Source organism: Arvicanthis niloticus, chromosome 29, assembly GCF_011762505.2.
Source record: "Arvicanthis niloticus isolate mArvNil1 chromosome 29, mArvNil1.pat.X, whole genome shotgun sequence".
In the NCBI taxonomy this organism is placed as follows: domain Eukaryota; kingdom Metazoa; phylum Chordata; class Mammalia; order Rodentia; family Muridae; genus Arvicanthis; species Arvicanthis niloticus.
The window spans coordinates 20,792,812-20,806,555 of record NC_133437.1 but is presented as its reverse complement, the minus strand read 5'-3'; the positions used below and the strand labels follow the sequence as shown (position 1 = coordinate 20,806,555).

Below are 13,744 nucleotides of genomic sequence, written 5' to 3'. Positions count from 1 at the left end.
CTGACAACCAACTCAAACTCAGAGGATCTGATGCCCTCTCTTAAGAAGTCGTGAGAATTGGGCATGCATGTGGAGAACATGTATGTATGTGGTCAAAATGGTTATACACATAAACGAATACAATGATATAAACCTTTAAATATTAAAAGAAAAAGATCATCCAACAAATGACAGTGGAATAAAATATAGATTCCTATATGCTATCATAATGTTTAAAAATTCAAATGTGCTGGTGTGATGGCATACAGTTGTAATCCCAGAGGCAGAGGATCTCTGTAACTGAAGAGACAGAGGAAGAGATGGGAAGTAGAGGAAGAGGCAGGGGGATCAGGAATTCAAGGCCAGCCTGGGCTACAACAGATACTGACTTAAAACAACATACAAAAAAATCCAAAATGCATTCGAATGCATTAGAAATATTTAGAAAAAATATTTAGAAGTATAATTACTTACTAAGTCTATCAAAAGAAAGACTCATTATAAGGAAACGTAGAACTTTCATATAGCAAATCAGTAATCAAAAAGGGCTTTTAAGGCAGACTCTAACTCTAGTTTCATGGCTCACGGTGACCCTCCACAAGGAGGAGCACCTTAGCCTCTCTGGTGCTGGGATTATAGGAATGTAATCCTATAACTATGTTTGGCTCAATAAAATTTGAAAACACCTGGGCCTTTAAAACATATACAATAAATCTTTGCAGACAATAAGAAGAATTAATTAATCAATTAAGTTATATACATCAATTAAGTTAACCCCGAGAAACAAATTATATATACAAGACCATTTAAGGGTTGCAAAAGTACTAAAGGTCACGTCTGTGACAGATGGCCCCAGTTTAAGTCCATACTTCGTAATCCGGCCCTCCAAACCGGGGCTTCTTCTTAAGCTCTTCCATCACACTCTTGTACGCCTCCTCGACTCGCCTCCTCTTCTCCACTTCCTAAGCAAGCGTGGGCAGACAGAGAAAGACCGACTCGTCAGTTCACGTGGGCATTTTAATTATCATAAAAACTGTTAGGTCACTTTCTGTGAAATTGTATAATTTGACCAAAAAATAACAATTCCTGTGAAAAAGACAAATGTTCTTCAGCCTAGGAAGTGCTTTCCTGTAGAATATATATCATACAGGAGGTACTGTCTGAGTGTTGGCTAAAGTCATCTGTGTGCATGCTACATACTGGGGTGGCTGAGAAATGTCAATGTAATTGCTTGTGTCTAATATTAAAATGTGATAAATCAGCAGCAGTGAAATGCCAGCTATAGATTCCTGTACTTCCCCTTACCCAATACCATTATTTAAGGCTGTGGAGGGAGAAAAGGCAAGAATTAAATGTTAGGAATCAAAAGAACTCAATTTTCAATAGGTAATACCTATCAGTCAATACTAAATATTTTAAACATTTTCTTACCACTTTTATTGCTGGTTAAAACTGATAGCCTACATAACTCTTTCATTTTATAGACAGAATCGACAGTGTTAAAGATTCAAGGTAGAAACTTAAAGGCTGGCCCAGATAGGAACTTGGCTCACTGGACCAAACCTGATGTGATACTGAAGCCTAGCCAACGCATACAACCCCTCACTGTCTCACTTCAAGTACTTTTAAGTTTAGATACTTGGGCTAATTTAATGGGTAGATCAAACAAAATCTAACACTAACACACACACACACACACACACACACACACACACACACACACACACACACGGCTAGCTAGTTACAGATATATCCAAATTGAAGCTAGACTACCCTATAGTCAAAAAGTACAATTTTCTCTTATTAAGACTATTAATTATTTAAACTTAGAATTTCAGTCTTCCTGAGCATGTCTGGCTAAGTAAATTTCTACAGGACATGGGATTGTTATAGATAACCATAAAGAATGATCACCTCTAAATATTTTGGTTAGTTTGAGTGGACATTTTAAGTTAAAAAAAAACCAATTCTATCATATAGCTGTTATTACTATAACATATCTAATGTGCTTCACAGGGTGTAAACTTCTTGAGGGACCATTTTTGTTTATTATTTCTCTCTTTCTAGCTTACAGATGTTATAAGAACTCCCTGGAATAAAACAGTATCCAAGAAATCACTGTGTCATTGTACCTTCACCCTGATTTTATGAATGATCTAGAAAACATTACTGATAAACAACTTTTTGTGAATTACCAATACTGACTTGCATAATTTTCATTGTGCCTAATTGATAAGTTAAACTTGACCATAAGTATGAATCTGTTAAAAAAAAAAAGGTAGTGCATAGAAAGTTTGATATTCTTTTTTTATATCCGCCTGGGATCTTGAAGAACACGGATCAGATAAGGGTTTGCATACCGCTAGTTAGTATGATTTACTCTCACCTGTGCTTGAGAACTCTGAAGAGACAGCTGTCTTCTAAAACATGAGAATAACTGTAAAAATGTAGTGCTATTTATTTAAATCCAGCATCATGGTGGTGTAACAACAGCTGTTACTGGTCTTCTTAGTAGCTTCCTCAAACTGAAAGGCCTTCACACACTGCGAGCAGTTTCTAAGGAATATGATTCTGACTGTTGACTAAATAGCCTGGCGTCTGGAGCAGACAGGCCCTGGACAGAGCGGTCTACCTGAGCTTTGTGGCTCAGCACCTTTGCACAAGTCCTTGACTTCATTCCTTCTGAAAAGATGATGGTGTTGAGCTAGAATTAGATTTTCTAAGGTATGTTTTAATTTGGTTATTTGGATTTTAAATATGAGTTTCCCTACTAAGAAAACTCAGTATTTAAGTTCATATTAAAAGCCAGAAATTCATCTTACAATACTATTACTGATGCCGATGATTAAATAAAGGTGGAAAAATGGAGAATAGGGCAAATATTTGAACAATATAATGTGTTTAAGTGACATCACAGTGACCAAAGAAAACTTACAGCCATGATGTGACAGGTAACTGTTAGACTTTCTAAGGGCCAAGGCAGCTCATATAACTTATACACAGATTCAAATTTATACACTAAAAGACACTAATGCCGAATGTCACATTACTTCTATACCAAACAATTGCAGTATCTGAAGAACTTTACATTAAATATAATCAAGAAGGCATGCTGTATAATAACTGAATAAATCACTGGTAAATAATGAGTCTGAGATTCTAATCAAGTGGCAAATGAGAACCACCTGATATTTCTATCCAGCCAGAGGTCCTTCCCCTCAGAAGTTAGCTTAGTTTTCATGTTCAATGAGCACATGAAGCTTCAAATGATTATTTTAAAAACAAAAGCAAAAGTCTTACCCTGTCATGCCTTTTTTGCCAGCTCTCTTCTCGTTTCACCATTAATTCAATACAGTGAGAAAGTGTAGCAAGGATTCCAGCAGTAGTTGCTTTAAAAGTTATTGCTTCCCCTTTAAAGTCTATGCCATTAATTCCTTTTGGTGTTACATGTGGAAAAACTGAAAAGAAAGTTAACACAGAAAATCACTGAAATGAAGAGACTTCACTATACTTAAGATCAGCAAGCATGATAAAACTAGCAAATCAGAGGACCGTTTTTGGACTGTGCCGTTCATTCCTTCTGTGGACCCTGCTATGCTGTGAGCAAAGCTTTGAGGCAACATACATTCAAGTCCCATTTTCTAGAGTCTATTTCCTGAACTTATTTGCTGAGCTGCACCTAGTAAATCAAGTGGGAGGAGGAGTAATACTAACAACACTCTGATTAGAGTGATTTAAATATGTCCAGGTACTTTACATTTTACAAAATCTAGAATTTTAAAACTATAAAAAATGAACTGTAGAATTTTAAAAAGCAGTATGAAATTCAAAATATTAAATCACATTTATGTTTACCTTTACAATTTTTAATACACGGTTACCAATATGATTAAAGGAGAGATCTTAAAAAAAAATCCTAAGAAAGAAACAAGAACATGTCTTATTCTATAGCTAATATGTAATCATCTTGATAGAACATTTACAAAGAAAATAATGACACTGTGACTTAAGAGACTTGCAGTCTGTAAAGGACAGAATTATAAAGTATTTTATCAAAATTTCAAACTTGAAGACACTGTTAAGAAGATAAGGCACCAGTAGGGTGATCGGTGAGTAAGCAGTTAAGCAGGAACTAACCCACAGAGACTGGGAGCTAGTAACTAACCCACAGAGCCTGGGAGCTAGTAACTAGTAACTAACCCACAGAGCCTGGGAGCTAGTAACTAACCCACAGAGCCTGGGAGCTAGTAACTAACCCACAGAGACTGGGAGCTAGTAACGCATGCAGCTCCCGGAACAAAGCTCTGGGTCTGAAGCCTCAACACTGGAAAAAAAACATGGTTGAGAAGAGAACAAAAGATGTGAAAACATTTCAACAAAGAAGAAAGAGACAGCAAGCACATAAGATGCTTAGTTCCTAAAGAAATGCAAATTAAAACCACGAAAGGGAGCTTGCACATCTTTAAAAGTTAAAAATCCATCTACCATATAATTCTGAAAATCTATGCACAAACATTTAACCTAGAGAAACAAAATAGATGCTCATGAGACTGAAAGCCTGTATATGAGTGTTTACATAGCTTTATTTATAATAACCCCAAACATAAACTACTCCATTGTTCATCAATGGATAAACAAACTGTAGTGTATCCATACCAAAAAACATCACTCAGCAATGAGAAAAAAAAATCAACTCCTGACACACATATATATCAACTAGGAATTTTAAATTACAAAACCCAAGCAAAAGAGTGCAGGAATTCACTTCAATACTGGAAAATATAATCCTATTCATTTGTTCTGGCTGCATATGACTTCGGAGCTTGGCAAGGCAGGTTCTCTGACACAGAGCTTTATCTTCAGGCTATTTGGGTTTTTAAACATGGCTTTATTAAGGTCAACTTCTCACACCAAGAAATTCACTCATTAAATTAAAGTTTTTAGTATATTCAGAGTTGTATAATCAGCAGCAGCATAGTCAAATTTCCTACAACTCTCAAGTCTACTAGAAATAGCTCTATATTTTCCCCAAATCCTTGGTTCTGAGCAATTACTGACCTATTTTCTGCCTCTACAATATAGTTTTCAGACATTTCATAGAACATCAAAACAATGTTATGACAAAGTTCTACTTAATTTATTTTCAAGATTTACCCGAGTAGTGGGCACAGTAGCTTATGCCTATAATTCTAACCTTCAGGAGGCTAAAATAATGGGCTTACTGAACTTAAGGCCAGTCTGGGCTGTCTTACAAGGCTATACAGTAAGACTTTGTCTCAAAAATAATAAACAGAGCTGGAAGGATGGCTTGACAGTTAAGAGAACTTTCTGTTCTTCCAGAGGCTCAGTGCTCATTTAGTTCTTACTACCCACAATTGCTTATAAGTCTAGATGCACTTCCCAACACCCACTTCTGGCCTTTAGGGAAGTCTGATTATGTACCTGAATGCACATGCACACGCACACATGCATGAGCACGCACACACACACACACACATATACACACTCACAATTTTCAGATTGTTCAAGTACAAATATCAAGTACAAATATTATTTTCAAGTACAAACTGTTATTTTCTATACTGGCTTTACACTTTACAGACTTGCTCGATCACTTATAGTTCTAATAGTTCTTAATGGATTTGTTATAAGTTTTCTTTAAAAACATTTCCTTTTCTGTATCCATTCTTTAATTGAGGGACATCTGGGTTGTTTCCAGCTTCTGGCTATTGGGAGTAAAGCTGCTATGAACATAGTGGAACGCATGTCCTTGTGGTATGATGGAGCATCTTTGGGTATATGCCTAGGAGTGGTATAGCTGAGTCTTCAGGTAGAACTATTTCCAATTTTCTGAGGAACTGCAGATTGATTTCCATAGTGGCTGTACCAGCTTGCAATCCCACCAGCAATGGAGGAGTGTTCCTCTTTCTCCACATCCTCAACAGCATGTGCTGGCTGTCACTTTAGTTTTTGATCTTACTATCTGATTGGTGTAAGGTCATTGGTGTCAGGGTCATTTTGATTTGCATTTTCCTGATAACTACGGACATTTCTTTAAGTGCTTCTCAGCCATTTGAGATTCCTCTGTTGAGAATTCTGTTTGGCTCTGTACCCCATTTGTTTATTTGGTTTTTAGAAGTCTAACTTCCTGAGTTCTTTGTATAATTTAGATATTTGCCCTCTATCAGATGTAGAGTTAGTAAAGATCTTTCCCAGCATGTAGGTTGCCATTTTGTCCTATTAACACTGTCCTTTGCCTTAATAGAAGCAATGAGGTACCATTTGTCAACTGTTGACTTTAGAGTCTGAGCCACTGGTGTTCTGTTCAGGAACATTTCCCCTGTGCCAATGCATTCAAGGCTCTTTCTCACTTTATCTTCTAAAAGATTCAGTGTATCTGGTTTTATGTTGAGGTCCTTGATCTACTTGGGCTTGAGCTTTGTACAAGGAGATAAAAATGGATCAATTTGCATTCTTCTACATGTAGATAGCCAATCAGACCAGCACCATTTGTTGAAGATGCTTTTTCCCCCATTGTAATGGTTTTGGCTTCTTTGTCAAAGATCAAGTGTTCACAGGTGTGTGGGTTTATTTCTAGGTCTTCAATTCTATTCCATTGATCAATCTGTTTGTCTCTGTACCACTATCATGTAGTGGTGGGTTTTTTGTTTTGTTTTGTTTTGTTTTTTAATCACATTGCTCTCTGTACTGCAGCTTGAAGTCAGGGATGGTGATTCCCACAGAAGTCCTTTTATTGTTGAGAATTGTTTTTACTATCCTGGGTTTTTTGTTTTTGTTTTTGTTTTTTTTTAATATGAAATTGAGAATTGCTCTTTCCATGTCTGTGATGAATTATGTTGGAATTTTGATAGGAGAGATGCCCAGAGGGCCAGGAGAATGAATAAAACTATGCAGCTGCAGGGGTTAGGGCGGGGGTGGGGGAGGGACCTCTAGAAAGTCCCAGAGACCTGGGATGTGAGAGGCTCCCAGGACTCAATGGGGATGACCTTAGTTAGCCAAAATGTCCAACAGTGAAGAGATGGAATCTGAAGAGATGACCTTCAGTTGATAGACAGGGACCCTAGTGGAGGGATGTGATTACCAACCTACCTTCGAATTTTTTGACCCATAATTATTCCTGTCTAATAGAAATGCAGGAACAAAATGGAGCAGAGACTGAAGGAATGGCCGCCCAGTGACTGGCCCAACTTGGGATCCATCCCATGGGCAGGCACCAAACCCTGACACTATTACTGATGCCATGTTGTACTTACAGACAGGAGCCTAGCATGGCTGTTCTCTGAGAGGCTCTACCAGCAGCTGAGACAGATACAAATACTTACAGCCAACAATTGGACTAAGGTTGGGGACCCCTATGGAAGAGTTAGGGGAAGGATTGAAGGAGCTGAAGAGGATGGCAAGCCCATAGGAAGACCAACACATCAACTAAGCTGGACCCCTGGGAGCTCCCAGAGACTAAGGCACTAACCAAAGAGTATACATGGGTTGGTTTGTGACGCTGGCACATATGTGGCAGAAGACTGCTTTGTCTGGCCTCAGTGGCAGAGGATATAACTAATACTGTGGAGACTTGAAGCCCCAGGAAAGGGGGATCGGTGGGGGTTAAGGTAGGGAGGGAGCACCTCCTCAGAGGCAAAGGGTGAAGAACTCTGGGAGGGAGGACTAGGAAGGGGAGGGCAACATTTGGAATATAAATTTTTTTAAAAAAATGTTCCTTTTTGCAATTTAGAGCTTAAATCTAGGGCTTTGTGCATACTAGACAAAGACAAGTGCTCTGCCCTGAGCCATACTCTTCAATCCTAAAATTTTCTTTGTATAGATCATAACTCTTTCAGCTACTGGACTTCAAGGGTGATCTGGTAGAGCTTTCTGCTGGTAGTATCTCCCACAGCTCTACTTATAGAGTGTTTTCTCTATGGCTATTCAGTTCTACCAGAGTTGTCTTTTGATTTTATGTCAGGCAGTCCAGTCTGTGAAATAGTTCTGGGAGCAGGGTGTGAGGAAGGGGTGTGGCTGTATTTTCCAGTATGTAAACTTTGGTATCAGAGTTCTTGGACAGTGACAGTCAGAGCTCAATAGTCACTACCTGTAATTCTACTTAATTTGTTTTTATGTGTATATAAAAGTTTGTGTGTGTAGTATGTGCAGGTATGGGTCCATGTGGACGCCAGAGCTCAATGGTAGCTATCTTCCTCAGTTGTTTCCTACTTTATTTTTTGGGACAAGGCCACTGAACCTAGAGCATACATGACTGTGTGACCAATATGCCATGGGATGTCTATCTCCTCAGTGCTGGGATCCCCGGTACAAACTGCTGTCCCTTGCTCTTTTAGCTGAGTGCTAAGGATCAAAGACCCTCGTGCTTATGGAACAAGGACTTTACCCAAGGAGCCTTGCTGGATAGTTTTATGACATAAGCTAAAGTCATCTGAGAGGCAGAAAACTCAATTAAGAAAATGGATCCACAGGCAGGCCCATAAGGCATTATCTTAACTAGTGATTAGGGAGTACTCAATCTATTGGGGCCATCACCAGGCTGGAGGTCCTGGAGTCTATTGAAAGGAAAGAAAAGAGAAAAGAAGAGAAGGGAAGGGAAGGGAAGGGACGGGACGGGACGGGACGGGACGGGACGGGACGGGACGGGACGGGACGGGACGGGACGGGACGGGACTACTACCACCACCACCCCTCCATGGCTTCTGTGTCGGCTCCTGCCACCCCTGTCTGAGTTGCTTTCCTGATTTCCTTAGAAGATGAGCAGTCAAAGTGCAGGCCAAATAAGCCCTCTTCTCTCCAAGTCGCTTTTTTGTCATGGTGTTTCATGGAGGCAATGGAAACCCCAACTAAGACAGGAGCCATCTTGCCGGCTCCATTAATTACTTTCTTGATAGCACAATACAGCTGCTACCTTTTGCTGTGCCCAGTATTCATGAATCTAGAAATTTCCATTTCAATAGCTAAAGAAAATAAATTCAATTGCATCTAGAAATCTCCACTTCAATTCAATTCTTCAATAAGTTACAAAGAAGTAACTTATTTTCTTTTGGGAAAGCAAGTGGCATTGCTGAGTATATGTGGGATGAATGATTAATTAGGCTGTTTTAAAACTTCTTTTGATGACTTTTTCAACCTTCAAATAAGGTACCTTTTCTATTACAGCATATTATTCACTGAGACATTAAATAACCCAAAGAGACATCTCAAAGAGTCCTTCAATAGTATAAAGACACTGGATGATTTGATAGGCTTCAAGATTCTAGTTTTAAATTACACAGACAACTTTTATAGTAAGTTTTAATATTAAGTTAGAATTTTGCACAAGGATGGAGAAGTACATTATAAGGAAGAAAGGAGTTAAAATGAGATAAGAAAATGAGGAAGAAGGGAAATGTGTGAAGAAAAAAAGCAGTTAATTTTAGCATTAATTATGGGATTTTCTAGTATGAAACAGAAAATTACATGCATAAAATAGCTCAAAAACAATGAAAAATGCTACTGCTAAATTTTACTTTATAGTCTTTTATAATTTCAGCAAAAATAAATATGTAAATTTTCACAAAACTTTTCATCTTAAAAACTAGGAATCCACTTTAAATTTTTTTAGGTAGATGTCAAAGAAGAGTATAATTTATACTTCATATTAATGAAAAATTTGGGATTCTTCAAGAAGTTTCCTCTAATAACTCATCAAATACTTCCAACATCAATTTATTAAGCGTAGAATAGTATATTAAACAGAGAAATAACACTCAAATGAAACATTGAAATCAAATCCCCAACGGTACTTTCCAGCTAAGAATAAAACTCTTTTGGTACCAATAACTAATTTTGCCAATACTAATGAAATTAGATTAATATTTGGAATTTAGAACCAGTCTTAGCTAGACAGCAAGCCATTATTAACATATCAGCATATGTATTTTACCTACATAACTTTTCTTCAAAGATATTTTAACTTCAGATTTCAGGAGTTCCATTGCTTTTGAAAATTACTTAGAAATTATTTTTTTGACATAAAGCCATTATATAACTTTACAAAGTATACCTTATCCAACAGAGAGAGAAAAGTTATTACTTACGTTTTTCCTTATTACCATTGGTATTGTGCAAGAAGTCTCCATCAGAACGAGTTGTAGGGAAGTCATCTTCATCATCTTCTACCACTAAATAGAAAATATTTAAAGATATTACAATAAGAACTGGTCTATTCTTAACATTCAACCAAGCATAAGTTCTTATCTATCTTTTGTGTTTTCACTGGTTAGCAAGATATACTTTCTGACTATGTTGTAGAATGTTATTAAATGTATTGTCATTTGTGGAATTGATGCGTTACTGTTTAGTCTTCTTACCTCTTTCTACTGTCACGAGTCATTTATGACTCTTTAATAGTCTTAGAATGATCTAGCAAAGTGAAAGCACTTACCAGCAGGCCTGACAACGGGAGTTTCATCCTAAGAAAGTAGATAACCAACTCCCTCAACACAGGCACTATGGTACATGTGTGCCCACATACCTGCACACATATGCAGATAAAACCAAAATAAAAAAGTTGAAGAGGCCTATAAGAACTGACAACTGTAAAATGAGAGATACTTTCTTTAGCTTCTGGAGATTCTTGAATCTACTATTTCTGTACATGCAGGGGAATATCTAAGAGTTGCTATGGTCATGGTGTCTCTTCACAGCAATATGACGCAAAGGAAGGCGCCCTGATTTATGTTTGAGAGCGTTTCTACAGAAGGAACCTCTACACTATTATCATCTTAGGAATTATCTGAGCTTCTTTACTGCAGGAGTACTGCTGGCTCTGTATTTCACAGAAAGAGACTGTTTTAATCTTTCTTGACCAAGGATAAGAATCAGAATGAAAAATACCTTTAGTTGCACATAAAAATTTTGCTACATTTTCAAATCACAAGCTGCTACTTTGTGTAACATCATGTACTGATTTCTATGCAGCTGAATGGTATTATCTGACTGACAGTTTTTACTTTCTATCCTTCTAAGTATTCAATATACTTTTGTGTCAAAATTAAATATGTTCTCAGATTCTATTAATCTCTATCTCCTTGTTGAGATAATTTATTAGGAAACCCATTAATGGTATACTTGCAATAATGCTCTTCATAGAAGGCACGAATATGAGAAAAAATTTAGGTTTTATGTTGGCTTTAGACAAATACATATGTTACCAAATAAATGAAATCTGGAACTATTTTTTCACATTAATTTTCCTTGCGTACTTGCTCTCAGAGAAGAGTGATTTATGCTAGCCATTGAAGTCGCAATGAAACCATTCTCAATACTGGTTCTCTGGCAGATGTTATAATGATGACCAGAAGGTACCTGAAGGTACCTTTTAAGGCCTTTACTTCATTTGACAGGGTAGTTTCAAATCTCTCTATATTTTAAAAAGTCTTATCAGTAAAAATTAATAGTTTATTATCTACTCCTCTAGGTGACTTCCTACAACAACAGATATTTCATTATATTTGTTCTAGACTTTATCTAGTCTCATGATTTGGAAGATGGTTTCTCTTGGAAAATTCAAATGGCTTCTGTATGTTTTCCCTTTATGCTGGCCTCCCCTCACGTCCTTCAGAAGACTTCTTTACAATAAGTCACGCTCTGTTTCTACTAAAACAGCTATCCAGACTCATCTGATAAACAAAGAATGTAATTTTAAATTCTCCCTCTTTCCTCCAATGTTCTGATTCAGTAAAACCAGGATACATGGTATCATATAGATTATGATGTGCCCCTTTAAGTTACTCCAGACTGCACAACACAGTGATTTTCAGGCAGTGTCTTTCCCTGAATGACTGCATTTTTTGCAATGCAGCAAGTGGCTCCATTTTGAGAGCAAACGTAGAATGACTCTGTATTTCAAGTGTGTGGGCAGATTTCACCATCTGTCCCGTACAACAACAACAACAAATAGAAAGGTAAAACCTTATACTGACAAGTAAAATGGTACTACCTACAAACACATCGAAAGGAGACTGAGAACAGATGGGTACAAAGAAAAACAGGCCGCCCACGAACTTATCTAACACTACATCAATGAAAGGTGCAACAACTTCATCTGGACTCCATAAAAAAAGACAGCTAATACTATGATAGGGATGATGGCCTAACTGAGCAGCTACTTACCTCCTTCCTGATAAATGAGTTAAGGTACTGAATGGCAGAGAATGATAGAGTGTCTCAAAGACTTCTGCTCAGCTGATTCCTTTAATAACTGACAGGAGCCTACTCAAAGTCTTAGTTTTTGTCCAGACCTAACCACCTGGAACTGGTCCTGTAACTCAATCCTGCAGCTACACAAACACTGCAACTCTACAACTCAGCCCTATAGCTTAGCTCTGAGGGGTTTCCAGTGGTTCTTCAGCTGGGTTTCTCAGTAACTTATCTATGTACAGTGACTTTCTTTCCATCTGTATTAGGTCTCTGCCTTATCTTTGAGTACAGAGGCATTCTATACCTTTGTAGCTATTCTATAACCTAACTACATAAATATATACACATACAGACATATATGTTAGGTCTGTGATCTGAGAAAATATTAGCAATTAAGACTGCAATAAAGCTTGTGATTGCCAATGATCAGTGTTGGAGCAATGTCCATGGATGGAGTTGTGTGAGAACAATTCTGAGTGCTTGTAAGAAAATTCCAAGAAAACGAGAAGTCTTGTGACCTCAGTTTCTTTAAAACATAGAATTGTTCTTGGAATGTGTTTTCATGTTCATCCCAGGTGTAGTGGATAAGAGTGAGTTTACTCCACATTATTCAACATTGCTTGCTGACATTATTCATTAAATGTTTAAACTATCCTTAATGTGCCTCCATGGAAAAATATGGTTTTTGCCACCTGTGTGTGGCTTGTTCTTGTGATTATACAGCTTGAACTCATGGAAACTTTACCCAGGTGACCACTCTTAACCCTCAGAGTATAAACTGTCTGATGCTCTGAATAAAGTTGACTACTGCATGAGACTTTGGTCTTCCTCATTGATTAGCACCGTTCTCCCAGGTTCCACTGTCTCTAAGCAGTGACAGCCAGCTATCAATGAAATGAGATGAATTAGAAGCCATATGGCTTGTGAATTTAAATGATGACATTCTAAAAAGTAAAAAAATGTATCTATTTGTTTCTGATATATTAGGTTCATGACAGCATGACAAATTCTTTTTCTTAAGATCTCCTGTATGATAATCAGAGAGCAATTTCTCAATACGTGAATATTCTAAGACACCAGTGAAGTAAATATCTCTCCATCTACTCCCGTATCTATGTTGAAATCTGAGTTGCCAGTGCCTCAGAATGTGACTGTACAGGGCAATTAAGTAACTATGAAGTCACCAGGAGGAGCCTCATCTGACTTTGTCATCATAAGAGGCTATCTGGAAATACAAGCACAGACATGATATGCTACAAGAAGATGGCACTTATATGCCAGTGACAGTCCTGGAACAGGACTTTAACTCATCACCTTTGGGAGAAGTCAATACTGCCAACATTGCTTTCATAACTGTGAGAAAATAAAACACACACACACACACACACACACACACACACACACACACACACACTCTACAAAACTGTAACAGATAATATCAAGTACCTAAAAAAAACTTCATGGTAAATGTTATAAGACAATATAAAAATTAATCATGATGGCATTCCCTTAAAATGGGTTTCTCTGCATTCTTCATGCTTGATCCAGAGGCTCATCACTG

General features: G+C 37.5%; 1 protein-coding gene across 4 annotated transcripts in view; it reads right to left on the bottom strand.

Moving 5' to 3' along the window:
- The window catches only part of Cert1 (ceramide transporter 1), a 95,975-nt gene that overhangs the window by 21,789 nt on the left and 60,442 nt on the right, over positions 1–13,744 (bottom strand). For all 4 annotated transcript variants that reach the window (XM_076927213.1, XM_076927215.1, XM_076927214.1 and 1 more), the window contains exons 6-8: positions 10,080–10,163; positions 3,280–3,437; positions 849–941 (exon numbers count right to left, since the gene is read on the bottom strand). In XM_076927213.1, the coding sequence (XP_076783328.1) occupies positions 849–941; positions 3,280–3,437; positions 10,080–10,163 (335 nt within the window). The remainder of the gene's footprint in view (positions 1–848; positions 942–3,279; positions 3,438–10,079; positions 10,164–13,744) is intronic.